A 19,485-nucleotide genomic window follows, 5' to 3' on the forward strand; every position below is an offset into this window, starting at 1 on the left:
TAACCTGTTGCAAGTACAATATTTAATCATCTTCAAATTGTGATTTTGCCTCCACCCAGTCTAAGGAAACACATCTGGTTCACAAGCGGATTATTGCTCGACAGGGGGTTTATCAGAACCTGGAGGTGACAGCATCTTTACGGTACCAACTAAGATGAGCTGGATGTGATGAGCTGGGAGCCAGATTCTCCTTGTGTGACCAAGCTTCTCTAACACAACACAAACACACACCGGAGGACCTGAATAGCCCCCGAACAGCTTCCTACCTCGAGAGCAGCCACCTCCACGCCGCTCCGCAGGATGCGGAAAGCAAAGGGGTGTTTGGGTCCGAGTCCTGGAACGACGTCGCAGCCGAGCAGGGGCAGGGAGGGCTTGGAGGCCCGCGAGTCCCCCCTGTCAGGACAGAAGTGCAGGGACCCCCTGCAGACGCAGCACCAGTGCTCCCGCCACACCTGGTTCACCAGCACCGCCAGGTAGCCTGTGTGGTGGAGGGGGAGGGAGAAGAATCATGACAGGTCTGCAAACCTGGAGACCTGAGGAGTGACGGGGGGGCGAGCCCGTACCTTGTCGGGGGTCGCTAAAGGCCGTCCGCGAGTCGCCCGGCCGGGAGCACTTCTTCTTGGAGAAGCTGATGATGCGTGTGATCTTACGGCCCGCAGAAAAGGGGCCCTTTTTCACCTTACCTTTATCAAAAAAAAAGTCATTACTTGCTTTTTCCCAACTTAAACGGGACCTATTATGAAAAACAGGTTTTCTCTTGCTTTAACGTATATAAAGTGGTCTCCCCTCAGCCTGCCAACTCAGAGAAGGAGGAAAGCAACCAAATTCTGCAGTGTCTGTACAGCCGCCCGGATGAGCCGTCCAGTGTGATGTGGATCTACGAGCCGTTCAGATTCTGCCCCCGTCGTTACGTAACCAAAATGCAAACCACGCCCACAACTATAAAATCGTGTAACTGCATGTGAGCGTCTGACTATCACGTAGCACTGCGTGACATCAGACGCTCTCTGTCCATCTCCCTCCAGCAGCTGCCACTTTATTGAGGTTTTTGTAGTGAAATAAGGAGGAATCATTGAGATAACTTCTTATTTCAACTAACTGGATCAGCCGTTCCTCATCCATGACCGTTTCCTACAGCGCTTTCAACCGGCTTTCAACGCACGCGACAGGAAGAAAATAGAAGCAGGGCGTCCGACAAATGTTCAGCTCAAAATGGCGCTGCGTCGCTGCGTCCAGTTAGGACAGTCAAATAGAAAAATAAAGCAATGGAATTAATTTTGTCGCTGACGCTCGCTCGCATCGCATGCAGTTAGGACACGGTGTAACTCCGCCGGCCGGAGCTTCCGCCATTTTTTTCGTAGCGGTGTATCACGTCATTCAGGCAGCCAATCAGCACAGAGCCTCATTATCATAGCCCCGCCCACTCAGAATCCTGCATAGATAATGAGGTTAGAGAATGGGAAGATAAAGACATGGCTCAGAGGCTGAATTTCTAATTTATTTAGCAAACACAATCAAAAGCTTGTTTTTAAGACATTCAAGGCCTGTTTAAAATAGGTATTAGATGCCATAATAGGTCCCCTTTAATCTCCAACATACTGGGACTGTAAATACTCTGAAACACATATTTTTCTATCGTTACAGTTTATATATTCATACTATATTCATACATCTATAGCATCGTCCAGAGTTTGACCAGCGTCCTCTGAGCAAACTTAATCCGCTAATAACATAAAGGAGAGATGAAGCTCACCGTTCTCCTTGTTCTCTCCCGCCGACACGCCCACGCTGTCTGAGTCCGACGTGTTCCTCTCCGCAGACAACCTCTGTGGGAGACAAGGTTCACACTTTCACCTGGAGAGACCACACCTGCGTCCTCCCCCCTGCAAATGGCAGCTTGTCTTTTACTAGCAGCAAGCTCAATAACTGTAATTACGACCAGTTTCCTCCTCGCTGGATTGTGTCGGCAGCTGATTCACGAGGATGAAGACATGATTCAATGAGACAAAAAAGGGCGTGTACTCAGAGTTAGGGCTGCAGCTATCGAATATTTTGGTGATTGATTATTCTATGAAATGTTCAATCGATTAATCGAGTAATCGGATAAAACTTACGTTTGCTTTATTAAGGCCCAATTATAAATATACAAAAGAAAACAAGACAGATTACTTGATTAAAAACAACTAATTTGTTTCTTTTATGAGAATAATTGACAATTATTTACATATTATGCAAACTAGTAAACTGTTTGTTAAATTTTCCAATAAAAATAAATACAATTATTTTAAACTTAACATTTTCTGAAACAAAAATAAAAAAAGTATCAAAAATAAAAAAAGACACTGCTTTTAAATTGTGCAACTTCACATTCAGAACCAACACTTTTTTTTTAATATATATATATATATATATATATATATATATATATATATATATATATATATATATATATATATATATATATTTATTTTATTTTTTATCCCGATTTTTTCCCCATTATATCACCCAGTTGAAGAACCATCACATTTAATAAGAAATGCTTGGCTGTGGACCGGGACTCGGAACAAGAGTCTTAAGGGACACATGCTTGTTAGCACATTGTGTCATATTAAAAACAATCCGTGGGAAACCTGAAGTTTAAATTTGATTTTTATTTAAACAAGCCTTCAAGGCAGAGGAAATTCCCCAATCATTTTTAGTAATCGAGTTACTCGAGGAATCAGTGCAGCGCTACTCAGATTTGTTGTCTTCTTGGACTCAGATCCTGTCTGTGGTTTTCTGTGGGAGTAGTTTATGCTCCTCTGAAGAGGAAAGCTGCGGACAACGTGTCTGTTGACGCACTGACTCACTGCCCCCCGTCATTGCCGCCTCAACACCTCATTACTCCATATCTCCCATGCTTCTGCAAGGCCTGCGCAGGCACTGCGGTGTGTTCCGTCAGGCCAAATAATGTGTCCAGGAAAACGGATGGTGACAGCACAATCACCCCTAAGTGCAGCCCTTTCCTCGCCACGCTGCTAAATGACACCTCGGGAATCAAACCGGCAGCAGCAGAGGAAGACGGCGGCATCCTCTTTTCCTCACATACCTTGTCGGGGTCAGTTTTCCTCGGAGTGACGGGCGATGCCGTTTCCTCGGGTCCCGCACTCTGACCGCTGGCTTCCCTGACGACCTGTGACGGAGGATTCACACGTGTTACTACCGCCGCGCGCTGGCGAGGGATCTGTTCCTGCGGACGCTCTGTGGTTACCGTCAGCCATCGGTGGGCCTGCTCCTTGCTCTGCACCGCCAGCACGATCCCGTCCCCGTTGGGTAAGGTAAAGCGAAGCTCGTGGTGCTTTCTCTTGCTGTCTTTAGGCACGTAGACAACGGTGCACTGAGGCAGCAGCAGGTCCACATAGGGGCACGGGTCCTTAGAGCTCTTATAGCACTGCAGAAGCAAAGAGGAAATAGTTAATGAGATGTAGGGTGTTTGACTTTTCATTCAGACAAACACCCTAAAACTACACGATCTAATCAAATTCAAGACAGCAATAGCAATGTACAAGGCACACAACCAGATTCTCCCACGCTGTATCCTGGAGTTGTTCCAGGTGAGAGAAAGTAGCTACAACCTAAGGGGCTATGGCATTTTTGAGCAGAAATGGCCAAGAACAAATAAAATGTCAAGATGTATCAGTGTCGAAGGGGTGAAACTGTGGAACCGCCTGGATGAGGAACTAAAAAAAAGTAACTTAATTTACAAATTCAAAAAAAATCTGAAATAATAGATAAATATAGAACACTAATATAAATTATCTTGATACGCTAACAGAAACTATACTAATTATTACCAACTATATATTTACTATGACAAGCTATTTCTTAAATATCCAACTGTCTAAATTATGTTGTCCTCAATCGTGAGTGACCAAATTTATTTTCTTCTCTTCTTGGTCATCTTCTTTGTTTTGTTGATTCATTTTGTTTTCTTATTAGTATCTTTTTTTTTCCTTCCTTTTCTCTAGTCTGCCTTTTGTTGAAAAGGATAGGCAAAATAAGCCATGAGGCTTCAGCCTATACCTTTTTGGTCTAAAAAAAAGAAATTTGTATATATATATATATATATATATATATATATATATATATACACACACACACACAGACACAGACAGTATATATATATATATATATATATATATATATATATATATATATATATATATATATATATATATATATATATATATATATATATATATATATATATATATATATATATATATATATATACACACATACCTGTGTGTATACATATACAGTGTGTATATGCAAATATCTTTAATGTAAATGACCAAAACAAATAAACTACTACTACTGTAATGGCAGGAAAAAATAAAAAGCGGTAACAGTAAAATGCTTCACCTGTAATCTGTTCTCCCGTATAACCGTGAGTTGTTTGGCCCACTGGCCGAAGCGTTTCTTCCGCAGCAGGAAAGCACAGATGCGACAGTCTCTGGCAGGAGGCATGGAGCTCTCGTCCGACGGCCACTGGTGAGTCAGCCGGACTCCAGGGCTCCTCTCCTCCTCGTCCTCCTCGTACGACTCATAGGAACTGCTCAGAGCGTCCGAGTCATTGTCTGAGCAAGCAGAAGAGATAAAAGGATGTGTTATTTGTTAATCCTGCCTAATGCTGTAATCTGGGACCATATTCAGTGTTTTTAAGCTCACAGGAGTTTTTACGTTGTGAGTTTATGCAGGTGGTCGGGTAGTGGTTTTCAGCGTCTTCGTAACCATCTTCTATCGAGTTGGGCGGGCTGGGCTTCCCTGGAAGTGGAAGAAGTTGAACCCCAACTTTATCTTGAAGCACTTAAAGTTGAGCTTTTAATTACTGCCGTGCGGCTATGTTTGCATGAGTTATTCCCCGAGTATTGACCTCAAGGTTTTTAAATAAAACTGTGAGTGCTGACAAGTGCTGACAAGGTGCTGACCTCGTGCGAGGATGTACTCGGGCATCGTGCCGGGGCTGAGGGGCACTGCCTCCTCGTAGTACTCCTCTGGAGGGAGCGTGGTGGGCAGCGGAGGAGGGGAGTGGGGCGAGTGTGGGGCGGGGGGGGAGTCTGCACCGCTCTGCAGAGGGAGACGCACAAACACAAACAAAGTCAGATTCCCTCCACTTGCCAAATATTTTTCAAAGCCAAAAAGAGCGGCATTGCATAAACCTTTACGATCAATTATTTTCATAAATTAGACGCATGGGTGGGTCCCCTCAACCCCCGTTCTGCAGGCGGGGTGCAGACTGATGAGCATGTGAACGTGGGAAAGCCCCACATACACGGAACGGGGTTGGTTTTTCACCACCTCGTCTCCACATGTCGTTACAAAAAGCAGTAATATTCATTTTCAAAGCCTGTGCAAGGCAGCGTAAGAGTGCTGATGGCTGATGGTATGGATTTACCAAAACAGCCATCCCACGCACTCACACACCCTCAAACATTTAAAGCCAACACAACTGTACTCGATAAGAAAAGATAACGTTTATACATGCCTGTTTTTTTAAAGAGTCGGGTTGCGTTTTCTTGTCTTCTTTCGGGTCATCTGTGACATCCTTCAAGTCTCCAAGCTCACAGTCTGCACACAGACAAAACTGGACTTTAAATTCAAACTTTGCATGAATAAAAGAGTGTAATATATATATATATGAAATATACATGTCACCAAGCCGGGACTGGGACGCACCAAACGTGTCAAAGAGAGACTCCACAAAGCTGGTGCCATTTCTGTACACGGAGGAGTTCACGTAGATGTAATCTGTTCCCGACCCTGGGGGACAAAGTCAAAACAGGTTCCCATCAGCACCAGTTCATTCATAATGTTCATTCAGGTAAACATTACATGTAAATCCCTGTGGTGTGTTTGCACTCCAATGTCTGTTGGTCTTTCAGTCTAGTTTAGACATCACAATAAAACCCCTCAAATCTGTGGCGTGTACTTCCCAGGACGGGCTAGTGAGAGACCCGCTATGATGTACAGTTTGCTTGACTCGCCCCCCGGCTGTACAGCCAGGATTTAAGCGGCTGCTGTTTCCCTTTTGAAGTGAGGTCTGTGCGTGCCTTATTCCAAGAATCATCTGAGAGATAAAAGCAGCATTTCCCTGCGTCATAGAGAGCTCGTCTCACATCTTATACCTCTGTTACTACCTCCAAATCCAGACCAGATGCACACCGAAGACGCCCTGGCCTTCGGCCTCGGGGCTGTGCACGTGTGCAATGAACCACAGAACATTTCTGTCCTTTTGGTTCTTGTGTCCCAACTTAAGAGACTTTAGAGAAAATCAGGCAGAAATCATGCAGAAATAATGCAGAAATCATGCAGGCCTTAAAATAAAAACGTTGCTTTGGCTGTACCACTCTAAAAAGAATAGAAAGAAGGCTTTATGACTTTTTTTTTTAAAGAGCAAAAACTTACGACACCATGTTTTTTCTGAAGCTGGAAAAGATTAAATATTCACTGAAGGGTAGTTGCAACAAATTTTATAATAAGTGGCTTCCCTTTCTTACATTCTTCCACTCTCTCCAGTCCTGATTGACGGATCCCCCCCTCCCTCTCTTCTCTCATTCCTCTCTTTCTTCCTCCTTTTTATTTATCTTTTTATTTACTTTTCTTTTGTTTTTGGGTTTTTTTGTTTTTTTTTTTTGCTTTGGATTTTTTTTTTTTTTTCTTTTTTTCTCCCCCTTTTTATTCATCTATTTTTTAATTCATACTGTTTAGCTTTAATACTTAAATATTACTTATATATAAGAATATAATAATTTTCATGTATTTGTCATTATTTTGTGTGGATTTTTTGTTCTGTTCTTAATCCAAAAAAAAAAAAAAAAAAAGAGGTAGACTGTATATCTTTTTTTGTTTATTCCTGTTCAACTGTGCCTTACCCCCTAATAAAAATATCAAAACAAAAAAAAAAGAGCAAAAACTTTTGTGAGTGTGAATACGACTTATATTTAATGTGCGGATCCCCGTTGGTGCATCGTGGACGTCCCACAGTTCCCCCCCCCCCCTCAGGTCCCATGTGTTCTCCCCTCTCTGACCTGAAGGCTGGACTTGTTGCAGGAGGTTCCACACGGACGTCTTCTTCTCCTGCGTGGAGGAGCTGAGGTTCTCCTGGTCCAGCATCTTCAGCAGCACGCCCAGCTCACTCACCAGCGTGTCCATTGCTGGGGGAAGGGAGGCAAAAAGGGTCACCATTTCAGTGTCTGAGCAGAGAGGGCAGAGGTCAGACGGACGAGTCTAAACAAACCCCAGGTGTTTGTGCAACGGCCCTTTTGTGCTCCGCTCTCCTCGAGTCCGTCTTTCATTTCATGCCACTTTGCCTCACAGAGGGTCAATATCCATCTGCCATCTAATCACAGAGTCTCCATCTTCGGCCGAAACCAGACTAAACAGCAGCCAGAGGCTTCGGGGACATGAAACATGTTAGCTAATGGGGAATTAGAGAGTTCGTGAAGTTGTCAAAACTAACAAGCATCTACGCAGCGCTTGTTTGAATAAAGAGCAACTCTGAAATGTAATTGGCCGGCAAACAAATGGGCAAAAACTCAAACTTCAATCAAACGCGACTCGCAATCCTAAGAAGGCAAGCCGACTCCCAGGACCGTAATGATCTTGGCAGACGCTTGAGACCGTGCGCACTGACTGCAGCAGATTTAACTAATGTTAACCACTGGAATGGGCTTCCGACAAGGACTGAAGGAGCCGGAGCGAGCCGGAGCGAGCCAGCGAGCACGTATTCATTCACAGAGACCCGATCCTTATCTAAAAGTTGGGAGACTCAAGTCAAGAATGTCATATGGTTCTTAAGATCCAGTAAAACTCAGATTATAGAAGTATATGCTTCACAACATGTGTTGACCTGAGGGGTGGGGCTGCTCCACTCCCTGTTTTCACAGCAAAACTTAAATAAACGGCCTGGAACTCCCGCGGGGCTGGACTCCCTGAGCAAGCCTCTCCAACCTGCTGCTGATCCGGGTGTTCAGTCCTCCTTTACGAGCAAGTGCCACCAAGCCAACCTCACTTCCTGCCATCCTCTGTGAGACCTGAGTCACTGTTGGCACATTTGTTTACATTACCCCCCCCCCCCCACCAGCTGCACTTTCACAGTCCAGTCCCACTAAAGCTGCTGAGCCGTGCACCTCGCCGGGGTCAGGCGCAGGACAGCCGCTGAGCCAGAAACCGCTTTGTTCACTGGGCGGTCATATGGCAACAAGACCTGTTGCACGAGAAACACATGCACACACGGAGAGAAAGAAAGAAACCTTGGGGGACTTATGGTGTATGTTTAGAAAAGTCTCTTGACTCTGTTGCATGCATTACCCTGACTCAGCAATCGTGTTTTTTTTGTCGTCATGTAGGGCTGTGCGATTAATCGATTTTAAATCTAAATCGGATTTATTAATCAAGACGATGTTAAAAAAAGGAAAATCGGAAAATCGATTTTCCTTTTTTGCAGCTGGCTGCATTACAGACAGAGCTCGTCTAGTCATCTTTGTTTGGTCAAGAAAATTGTAAATGTTGTCACTTTACTAAACTCAAGGAGGATTTACAGTATCTTTCAATTGCACTTCATTCCCAATAGGGAAATTTCTTTGCTATTTTTCTTTAAAAATAAAGATAAAATATTTGAAACAATGTATACCATTGTCTTTTGTAGTTTTACCAAAAAAATCGAAATCGAAAATCGGGTTTTCAGAGAAAAAAAAAAAAGAAAAAATCGGGATTTTATTTTTGTCCAAAATCGCCCAGCCCTATCGTCATGTCGACGGCCCTGATAAGCTGGATGAAGCTGATTGTTTGGGCAGTGATGCATGTTCTTCATCTCAGAGTCATCCCCCCCTCCACAAGCAGAAATGCTTCCATGAGGTGGGTCTTCCTTTGGGCTTAATACTTCGCCAAGTCTGTGGTCGAGAGCAACAGCAGCTATTTGTCTTGTGTCTATTCACCAGAGCGGTTTCCTCCTATTGTAACAACATCTCACCCTCTGTAAAGTGGGCATGAGGAATGCATCCATGCAGGAACCTGGAATGTCTCCTCATTAGGATCCCGTTCACCCGTGGGGGGGGGTGGCGAGGAAGTGAAGTTCATGGAGAAGACGTGTATGAGAGTGTCATGTCTTGGCCTGGTGAATGCTGCATCCTTGCCAGTGGTTCCAGCTGTTGATATCCTGGCTGCAGCGCAGCGCTGGGCTTCCCCTAACCAAGTGTAAGGCGAAACCGTTTCCAGAGCATGACTCACTCGCTGCAGAGAGAAGTCCAAATTCACACCAGTCAGCACTAAATCAAATACGACCCAGGAATCAGGGCAGCGCTTTCAGGGAGTTGGCGTGAAATCGGACGGCACACTCGTAAAAAACTCTTTCACTACTTTAAAAAGCTGATTATCCAATTGGAGGATTACGGCACTATTAAGGTTCAGCCAAAATGAGCAAAGAGGAACTTCATTGTAGTGTTTTACATGTAAAGTGCACGAGAACACACTTAAACAGCTGGTCACGCCTCTCAAAATCAACAACATGACACTCAGGCCACGTTTACACGTAGCCGGGTATTTACAAAAACGGATATTTTCCCCTCTACGTTTTCAAAAAAATCCTCGTTTACACGGACCCGCATGAAAACGCTCTTAACGTCATGCAAGCCAATCAGAATCCTGGAAAAACATCAACAAATGACACGTGTGTAACTTCCAGTTAAGGCTGATTTATGGTTCCGCGTTACATTAACGCAGAGCCTACGGCGTAGGGTACGCGGCGACGCGCACGTACCTTGCGCGTCGCCGCGTACCCTACGCCGTCGATTTAACGCGGAACCGTAATTCAGGCTTCATGCTGCTGGCTGACGCGCTCACAGGCTTGAATGAGCAGGAGGCTGGACGGGGGGGGGGGGGGAGTTACTTTTAAGTGTGACTTTAGAATATTAAACAGGTAAAATACAAGAAAATATTGACGGTGGCCAAACTAATTGTAAACACAGGTCGCACACATGACGCTGGTGAGTTTCTGGTGCATAATGTGACGTTCTGAAGCTTAAATCTCCGTTTTCCTCCGTTTTCCTCCGTTTAGACGCAAACGGGAAAACGGAGTTTTTGAAAATCTCCACTTTGGCCGGAGTTTTCAGAAATGATCGTTTTTGGGGGCTTTGAGCTGCGTTTACGTGTAAACGAACGGCCAAAACGCATGAAAACGCCTCCGTTTTTGTAAATACCCGGCTACGTGTAAACGGGGCCTCAGATGGGTTTCCAAACAGCACAAAGCCCTTTAAATCTTTGTTAAATGACACTTTAACGTCTTAAGTCAATGAAACTACTTCTTGAGTGTTTCAGCATCAAACAGGTTTGATGGGGTTTAGAGGGACGAGCCTGTTTCTGGACTGATGATGCTCTGATTGTGTAAAGATTTAAGGGGAAGAAAACAAACCAACACAACAAAAAGGTTCATGCAGGAATGTGTGTAGCTTTTGAAGACCCTAAACACACTGAAACATTCATGCCTTCACACCTCCCTGACGATCGTCGTTAAACACCAGCCACATTCCTCACCTTGTTAACAGTGTGAAGCCCTGCTTGGTGCATTTGCTTGTGTATTTGTGCACTTTTGTGAGGCAGGGAGAGTAGTTTGCTTAACTCCTTTACGAGGAGCTTCCACCGGCAGCCTCCCTGCACCAGCTCTGCAGGGGATGGAGGGAAGGGTGTGGGAGAGGGGAGAGGGGGGTGGCCGGGGGAGCGAGGCTCGCGACGTGGAGCACCTGTGCTAACATGTCCAACAAACTCCCATCTGAGGAATAACGCGACCCAGATCGTGTGTGCGCAGGTTTTTCTGTTTCCATCCTCCAGATGAGACGTCCCTCACTCATCACATATGTAAATGACCTCCAAACCGCGTCAAAGGTGACAGTTTGAAGTGACTTAGAAACAGTTCTGTTTCGCAACATTATCGCCTCACCTCGTCCGAATACTCACACAAACACGTGCAAACCACAAAGAGTGTTTAAAGGATTTTAAATCACAACGAAGACCATTGTCATTCTTGTTATTTCAGCAAGACAAAAACACCTCCGGCACCTTTACATCCCCTATAGAGCTCGCATTTCCTTTCTCTAAAACAGCCTGGCATTGGTTGTGGATACAACTTCCAGAGACCTTTCTGCAGAACTTACCCTCAGGAGCACCAGAGGAGAGTCCCACCATGCTGTAGAGTCACAAAGGAGTCAAACCAGCTCATTCATACACAAAGCAGATACGTAGGAAATATTCCAGCCGAAGCCTCCCTGCCTGCTCCGTCCTGGGAAGCTTTTGTAGTGAATACACACTCCCTTTACCTCTCCCTTCCTCCATCTGATCTGTTATCTCCCTCCACCTCCCTCTCACACTCGGGCTCCCCTCCTCTTTTCTTCCTGGCGGGGTGTGGGGGGGGATATAGGGAGGTGGTTGGGCTCTGTGTGAGAGAGTGTGTGTTTCTGTGTGTGTGTGTGTGCATGTTAGATCTCCCTCCACTGTAATCCCAGGGATTGTGTTGCACCTGGGAAAAGCTTGCTATGTAAACACACACACACCGACTAATGGCTAACCCACATTCTTTATTCTCTTACATTCTTTCGCAACTTTTTAACCTGTACTGACCAACTTCCCACTCAGAGCAGGTATGAAGTATATCGTGAAAAAAACCCCCCAAAGAAGCAGGATGTTGTAGCTGGAGGGAGTTTGAAGCCGAGACAAGTCGAGACCTTTAACACAGGTACACGTGGATGACTTGTTGCCTGGAGGCTGACTCATGTGGCCCAACACGACGCAACACGTTGTTCGCCGTACAGGTACAAATGTTGCACACAAAAAAAGCCCAGCAAGCACACACACATTTCAATACACACACAGCACAATATGGAGAGAAAGACATACCAGAAGCCTTTTACCATCAGCTGACTGGAGCTCCTCCACAGAGCTCCAGACAATCGCTGGTGTAACCAGAGAGGAGGTGGACATGAAAAACGCCAAGCTGGGTATCATACCTCTGGGAATCTGCTTTCTTGTTAAGAGTTAGAGGCTCGTGTTGGCTGAGCAAACTCGAGGAAGGAGGACTCATGTTGACTGGTTGTGTAGCAACACGGCTAGTGAACGTCAGAGTGGAAGTATGCCACGGCGTCTGGCAGCAAGCCTCAAAAAGGTTAAAAAACCGGGGCTCTCATATTGCCGGTCTCAAGCCCACGTAAAAGAGCTGTGCCAAATCAATATGTGGAACGCCGTAATTCGCTGTGGCGACCCCATGAAAGGAAAAGCTGAGAGAGGGAAGACTGGCGCAACATCCTTCTGTCAAACATCAGTTTCACACAATTATGTGTTGATTGCTCATAAAGAAAAAGTACATAGAAGTGTCAAATAAATGTTTCTCTTTTTTTCAGCTGTAGGGTTGAAACAGAAGCTTTCCAAAAGGTGAAACTTAAAGGGGACCTATTATGGCATCTAATCCCTATTTTAAACAGGCCTTGAATGTCTTAAGAACAAGCTTTTGATTGATTTTGCTAAATAAATTAGAAGTTCAGCCTCTAAACAATGTCTTTATCTTCCCATTCTCTAACCTCCTTCTCTATGCAGGATTCTGAGTGCGCAGGGCTATGATAATGAGGCTCTGTGCTGATTGGCTGCCTGACGCAATGACGCGAATGATGCCATACACCGCTACGAAAAAATGGTGGAAGCTTCGGCCAGCGGAGTTACACCGTGTCATAACTGCATGCGATGCGAGAGAGCATCAGCGACAAAATCAATTCCATTGCTTTATTTTGTATTGGACTGTCCTAACTGGCCGCAGTGACGCAGCGATGCAGCGCGCCGTTTTGAGCTGGCCGTTTCCTGCCGCTCGCATTGAAAGCTGGTTGAAAGCTGGTTGAAATCGCTGTAGGAAACAGTCATGATGAGGAACGGCTGATCCAGTTAGTTGAAACAGTTACACGGTTTTATAGTTGTGGCCGTGGTTTGAATTTTGGTTACGTAACGAAAATGCGCAAATCTGAACGGCTCGTAGAAGTCACATCACACTGGATGGATCATCCGGGCGGCTGTACAGACACTGCAGAATTTGTTTGCTTTCCTCCTTCTCTGAGTTGGCAGGCTGAGGGGAGACCACTTTATATATGTTAAAGCGAGGAAAAAACTTGTTTTTCATAATATGTCCCCTTTAACAAGGTTGAATTTAATAAGAACACTTTAACTATTAGGTGTAAATGATTTGAGATAAGAAGCGAAAGCGTTTGGACATTCAGAGCCGCCAGGACACCGACAGCAGAGCACTGCCAGGATAAAGGGCAGGGTTTTTATCCGACAACCCCTGGCTAGACTGATTGCTATAAAAATAAAGACGACCTTTAAGTATTCTGGTGCCTAAACATCACTAAACCACAAATTGAAGAATCTTAAAATAATGTTAACAAAAAAAAAAAAAAGCAAACCGAAAACATGTGCAAATAATGTTTAAAGACATTAGTTGAAAGTGTAAAAGTATTGATGTCACCCCGGATCTGAATCCAGGTCTCCACCATCCCTTTAGTTTTTGAATTCAGACTCGTACACACTTGTCACATGTTGTGCACTTGCACCTTTCACACTTGAACCAAAACACAACTCTAATGCGGCTTCTCCGGTACTTTGCTGGGGTATCAGGTTGCGCGGAGGCAAACACAGAGGGGAAGAGGCCAAAACACAAAAGAAAAGAAAACAAAAACACAACAGGCACAACATATGTATATTAAGACTTCCGAGCCTTTCTTGTGTAAAGCAGTATGTATTTGGGCCGAGGACCAATGTGGTAAATACACAAATACGAGAGACTGGACTGCCTCCAAACTTGATGATATAAAAGACAGAACTTCCTGGAGGCATATAGTGTTTCACAACTAGTTCAAAACCTCCCTGAACTGTGACAAATATACAGGCAATCCCTGCTAGGCCCGGTTACGGCCTGACAAACCACTGCTCACTGTGACTAAATGTGACCTCTGACCTCAGGAATGAAGTCGTGACCCCATGCGGAGCCGTGGAAATGGCAGGAGGGACGGCAGAGATCCACGTCGCGTTGCCTCACCAGATGAGCTCATACTTTCTTTTTTGCAAAACAAAAACACAACATTCAGTACAGACAACATTCATGAAACTGGAGTAGCGATAGTCTGGTCCACAATACCAAACAAAGTCCGAACCGTAGGTCCCGCTAACAGAGCTGCAGGGAGAACTTCAAACGCCCCGTACCATCTGTGACTCCACAAGAGATCAGCGTCTAATGAAAACTGCTGGATTTTCCTTGGAAGTCTCCCCCTTCCTTATTGTTTTTGGACATGCAACCACTTCCCAACCTGATCTGAGATGAAAGAGCGCTGCAGGTTGAAGATATTGAGGTGTCCAGGAATATAGCGTGGGAGTCTCTCTATCAGCTGAACAATATAACCCAGGAGCTTCTTTTCTTTGTTTTCTGACAGAGCATAATATTATCTCGCGTTAAGCCAGTCATAGGAGAGATGTTTCAGTAGAGACAGCACAGTTTGAATACTATCTTCCTACCGTGAGAGGGTTATCTAAACACCACCATGAGGCATCCATGCTTACAGACAGCAGCTGAATAAAAACATTCAGAAAAGGAAAATTCAGAAAACGCAAACGGTTTTTATGATGACCTGAAGCCTCTTATTAACGTGTCTGGGCGTTCACACACCCACATCTCCAGAGCCCACAGCAGGTAAAACACAGACGGTGCTGGATCGTTGGGAAGATAATGCATATCAGCCTGATGAGTGAAACTGTGACCCGACAGTCTTTTTGTTAAACTCTTTTACGTCAATAGTGGAGGAGGAGCTGATCTGCTCACATTAGATGTCATTTACACTTTATTTAGTACTTTAGTTCTTCGTTTAATGTGGAGAACAAAGAAATCAATACCCATAAAAATCTTCTCAGGAAAGGAACGCATCCAGAAAAAAAAAACTTTATGCAAACGATCCATCTGAAGGAGTTATCCAGTCAGAGTTCTGGTGCCGGCCCAAACAGTGCTGTCTATGTCAGGGGTCGGTAACCCAAAATGTTGAAAGAGCCGTATTGGACCAAAAACACAAAAAACAAATATGTCTGGAGCCGCAAAAAATGAAAAGTCTTGTATGTATAAGCCTTAGAATGAGGGAAAATGTCGAAAGGCAAAATGTCGAGAAAAAAGTCGAAATGTTGAGAAAAAAGTCAAAATTTCGAGAAAAACATTTGAAATGTCGAGATTAATGTTGAAGTACAATCTCGAGAAAAAAGTCGAAATGTCGAGAAAAAAGTCAAAATTTCGAGAAAAAAGTCGAAATGTCAAGATTAATGTTGAAGTACAATCTTGAGAAAAAAGTCGAAATGTCGAGAAAAAAGTCGAAATGACGAGAAAAAAGTCAAAATTTCGAGAAAAACATTTGAAATGTCGAGATTAATGTTGAAGTACAATCTTGAGCAAAAAGTTGAAATGTCGAGAAAAAAGTTGAGGAAATATTCAGAATTTCGTGAAAAAAGTCAAAATGTCGAGATTAAAAAGGAAAGAAAAAAGGAAGGAAAAAAGATAAAAAAAGGAAAAAAGAAGAAAAATTTAAAAAAAAAGGAAAAAGAAAAAAAGAGGGAAAAAAGGAAAAGAAAAAAAAGAGAAAAAAAGGTCAAATATTTTTGAAAAAGCTCAAGGAGCCACTAGGGCGGCGCTAAAGAGCCGCATGCGGCTCTAGAGCCGCGGGTTGCCGACCCCTGGTCTATGTCAATGCATTCAATGAGCAGGTACTGTTTCTCCATAAGTGTCCACCTGTACATGATGACATTTAGGAAAGTGATGCATCTGAATGCAATAATCACTCCCGACATAACGGACAGGCAGCCTAAGTGTACGTGAAACATATATTCCCACACCAAACCAATAAACTATAAAATGTTCACATGATATCATGTTAAGGTCTCCTGTGCACTCCATACCGACCGCATGAGATAGACTTCCAGGGCTTCTGACTGTCATAAAAACACTTAAATGGCTCATATCTGATCGTAGAGACAAGGGAACAACATGCTTGTTTAGACTGGAAGGTTTCTAGCAATTAAAAACTGATTGCAGTTTCCTTTTCTCTGGAGCATTTTGGCATCTTTCGCTCTGCAGTGTTTAGTTCTGAATTTGGAAACATGTCAGCATGATGGCTCGGTGCTTGGCCCTGGGCCTCATTGCTCAGATGTAAAAGGTTTGAATCCCAGCTGGGGCCTTTCTGTTGCATGTCCTCCTCATACTTGAATGAGTTTTACCCGGTACAGGTCTGTGTTAAGTTTTTGCACCATAAAACTGGAAATAATGAGATAACGGTATCCCCACCTGGCCTCTGACTGACAGATGTGAACATCACCCAAAGTAATGCTTCATTTCCCTTTGGGTTCAGTCTTATGTACCATGGTGACAACAGCCATGCAGAATCACCTGGATGCTTCGACTACCACTTAAAATCACCTAGTTACTGTAGTTGAGTTGTGATGGTATATGCTATCTGGTAGTGCAACCTTTAGTGAGGAAGCGGTGGGTAGTATGTTGATGTAAAGCACTTTGAATTACCTAGTGTTGAATTGTGCTATACAAATAAACTTGCCTTGCCTAGTACCAAAGGTTCAGTTGTGGCGCTACCTACAATAGAAAAATAAAAGATCAAATAAACAAATAAAGCCTACTATATAATGGAAAATTCCCATAAATCCTTCTACAGTTAGAATTTTCCTGTAGCTGCTTTTTTGTTTTTTCTATTAGACACAGAATCCGAACCTTCAGCTGAAAGTCTGGATCTTTCGTCTCAGACTTCTTTAAATTATGTGCTTCAGATGTGGGTGAAGATTCTTCTTAAAAAAAAGTCTCTTAATCCTGATCAGGTTGAGAACTACAGGCTGGTCTGGCTACTTTCTTTCCTGTCCCTCAACTGGAACAGCTCTCTATCTGTAACAGAGTCCTTGAAAGCAGCAGTTACGTGTCAATCTGCAGTCCTTGTCCTAATAGACCTTTTGGGTTTGGTATAGATAACTATTCTATCAGTCCTCTTTAATATGGCATGAATGCTTTAATAAAGCACTCATGGTTTCTCAACTGTATCTCACAAGGTGATCATTCAAAGTGTCTCATCGTCTCCCCACAGGGGTTCCCCAAGGCTCGTGGTTGGGTCTCTTCTATTTGCATTTTACACAACTTCAATGGTCCACATCATCTGTGTTCTCATATCACTGCTGTGAGAAAAACCCGGCTTTTCTTGTATTTTTTAAGCCAGATGACCAGATGGCTAAGACTAAGCAGCAAGAATATCTACCTACCTCTATGATATCTCCACCAGGATTTCAGAATAAACACCACCTCAACATTTATCACACCTTCCAAGGTGGTGAAAAACTCTGTCAAGATTGAGTACCAGCTTTCTTCTTTAACCAGGTTGTTGCAGTTACCTCATTACACCAACGTCCACTGTACAACCTAAAGAAAGTCAAGTCTCACCTAACTATATACGATGTGCTAGTTGCTATCAGGGCAGGGTTGTCCCTCTACCTTGAAGAAGCTCATGAAGACACACTTTTTCCATCTTCATCTTTTCAATTTTCAAGCTGTACTTTTGAACGTGTTTTAGATACAATGTGATGCAATGTTACACAGGTACGTCTTTTAAACAGGAGGACATGTGGGACAGTGTTGTTTATTTTAGAAAATGCAATCTGTTTGATTCCCCCTGGAATCAGAGGGACAGCATTATTAAAGAAGTAAACAAAAACAGCCCTGTCCGAACTTTCCTCCTCCCCATCGGAAGGAAGCCCGAGGGCAGACCAGTGACTGGCTGGAGAGATAATATCTCTGGACTGTCTTGAGAATGCCTCAGAAGAGCAGGAGGAGAATCTGGGGTCTCTACTCAGGCTTATGCCACTGAAATCTCAATCCCAGATGAGGGACGATATACGATTCTGTTGCATTCCTACGAAAAGCTGATCAAGATCCAAATTAACACATACTGCAGCGCATCCCTGTTTGTTAAAGTAAGGCCTTGTTTACACGGAGCAAAAATGGAGGCGTTTTCATGCGTTTTGGCCGTTCGTTTACACGAAAACGGAGCTCAAAGTCACCAAAAACGATAATTTCTGAAAACTCCGGCCAAAGTGGAGATTTTCAAAAACTCAGTTTTCACATTTGCGTCTAAACAGAGGAAAACGGAGATTTAGGCTTCAGAACGTCACATTATGCAAAAGAAACGTCACCAGCGTCATGTGTGCGACCTGTGTTTACAATTAGTTTGGCCACCGTCAATATTTTCTTGTATTTTACCTGTTTTATATTCTAAAGTCACACGTAAAAGTAACTCCACTTCTCTGTCACTCCAAACGAAAGACTCTCGTTCTGTCTTGGAAGTAAAGCCTGAATTATAGTTCCGCGTTACACCAACGCAGAGTCTACGGCGTAGGGTACGCGGCGATGCGCGCCGTACGGTGTGCGTCGCCGTATACCCTACGCCGTAGGCTCTGCGTTGGTGTAACGCGGAACCATAAATCAGCCTTAACTGGAAGTTACACGTGTCATTTGTTGATGTTTTTTACAGGATTCTGATTGGCTTGCATGACGTTAACAACGTTTTCATGCGGGTCCGTGTAAACGAGGATATTTTTGAAAACGTAGAGGGGAAAATATCCGTTTTTGTAAATACCCGGCTACGTGTAAACGTGGCCTAACTGGAGCAGCTCAGATTGGTGCTAAAAGTTACACATATGAGTGAATGAGTCCAAACCAATCAGATAGTTACTGTTAACTGTTACCATCACTAATTGTGACAATGAATGGAAAACTCCACGTGTAAAAGGAGGTTTTATTTTCCAGGCTCTGGACAGAATGCCTTTCCTCTCTTAGATGAATAAACAGTCTGCCCAACAGTATGGGGTTGCCCCATGTGCCCCCTATAGAGATGGACTTCCTCCCTCTCCTGATGACATCACGTATCACCTCCGGCCTTCTGTTTCCTCTTCCTGACAGCTGACCCAATCCCCATTTTTACCGTACTGTCTCTGGTGACCCTGTTCTGATTGTGCTGTCCAGAGCCCCTTGCAAGATAGAGTTGAATGTGTCTCCTCACAGAGCTGCGTTTCAAAAGATAATTAACTGGAGTTCAGTTTTTATTTAGCATCTACATGGTGACCCCCTTGAGAGTGAGAATTTCTGTCTCATACTTTGCCAGTTACCATTATTATACGGCTGAAATATACTATAAGACATATAGTAATCCAAATTACAACGCTGAAAAACCACCGGAGCATGTGGAAAAGCTTATTTACTCTGGAGGAGTTGTAAAGATTTACCAAATTATGGGGAGAGAGGAGGAAAAAAATAAAAACTCTCCCTACTGTTTTTATAGCACTCGAAGATGCTTCAGGTTATCATAAAATACCGCAAAGATCCGACACTCCATG

At 43.8% G+C, this 19,485-nt stretch overlaps 1 protein-coding gene across 4 annotated transcripts in view; it reads right to left on the minus strand.

The window, feature by feature from the left end:
• The window catches only part of afap1l1a (actin filament associated protein 1-like 1a), a 39,606-nt gene that overhangs the window by 10,986 nt on the left and 9,135 nt on the right, over nucleotides 1-19,485 (minus strand). For 2 of the 4 annotated variants that reach the window (XM_061725809.1, XM_061725812.1), the window contains exons 1-12: nucleotides 11,190-11,352; nucleotides 7,071-7,196; nucleotides 5,719-5,802; nucleotides 5,528-5,610; nucleotides 4,971-5,109; nucleotides 4,711-4,806; nucleotides 4,405-4,619; nucleotides 3,251-3,430; nucleotides 3,089-3,172; nucleotides 1,754-1,826; nucleotides 564-683; nucleotides 267-478 (exon numbers count right to left, since the gene is read on the minus strand). In XM_061725809.1, coding sequence (XP_061581793.1) covers nucleotides 267-478; nucleotides 564-683; nucleotides 1,754-1,826; nucleotides 3,089-3,172; nucleotides 3,251-3,430; nucleotides 4,405-4,619; nucleotides 4,711-4,806; nucleotides 4,971-5,109; nucleotides 5,528-5,610; nucleotides 5,719-5,802; nucleotides 7,071-7,196; nucleotides 11,190-11,220 — 1,443 coding nt within the window. In that variant the 5' untranslated portion in view covers nucleotides 11,221-11,352. Of the gene's footprint in view, nucleotides 1-266; nucleotides 479-563; nucleotides 684-1,753; nucleotides 1,827-3,088; nucleotides 3,173-3,250; nucleotides 3,431-4,404; nucleotides 4,620-4,710; nucleotides 4,807-4,970; nucleotides 5,110-5,527; nucleotides 5,611-5,718; nucleotides 5,803-7,070; nucleotides 7,197-11,189; nucleotides 11,353-19,485 lie in introns of those variants that run through there. The other 2 variants (XM_061725811.1, XM_061725810.1) reach the window with 2 other exon arrangements.

This window comes from Cololabis saira, chromosome 7 (genome assembly GCF_033807715.1).
Source record: "Cololabis saira isolate AMF1-May2022 chromosome 7, fColSai1.1, whole genome shotgun sequence".
Lineage (NCBI taxonomy): Eukaryota > Metazoa > Chordata > Actinopteri > Beloniformes > Belonidae > Cololabis > Cololabis saira.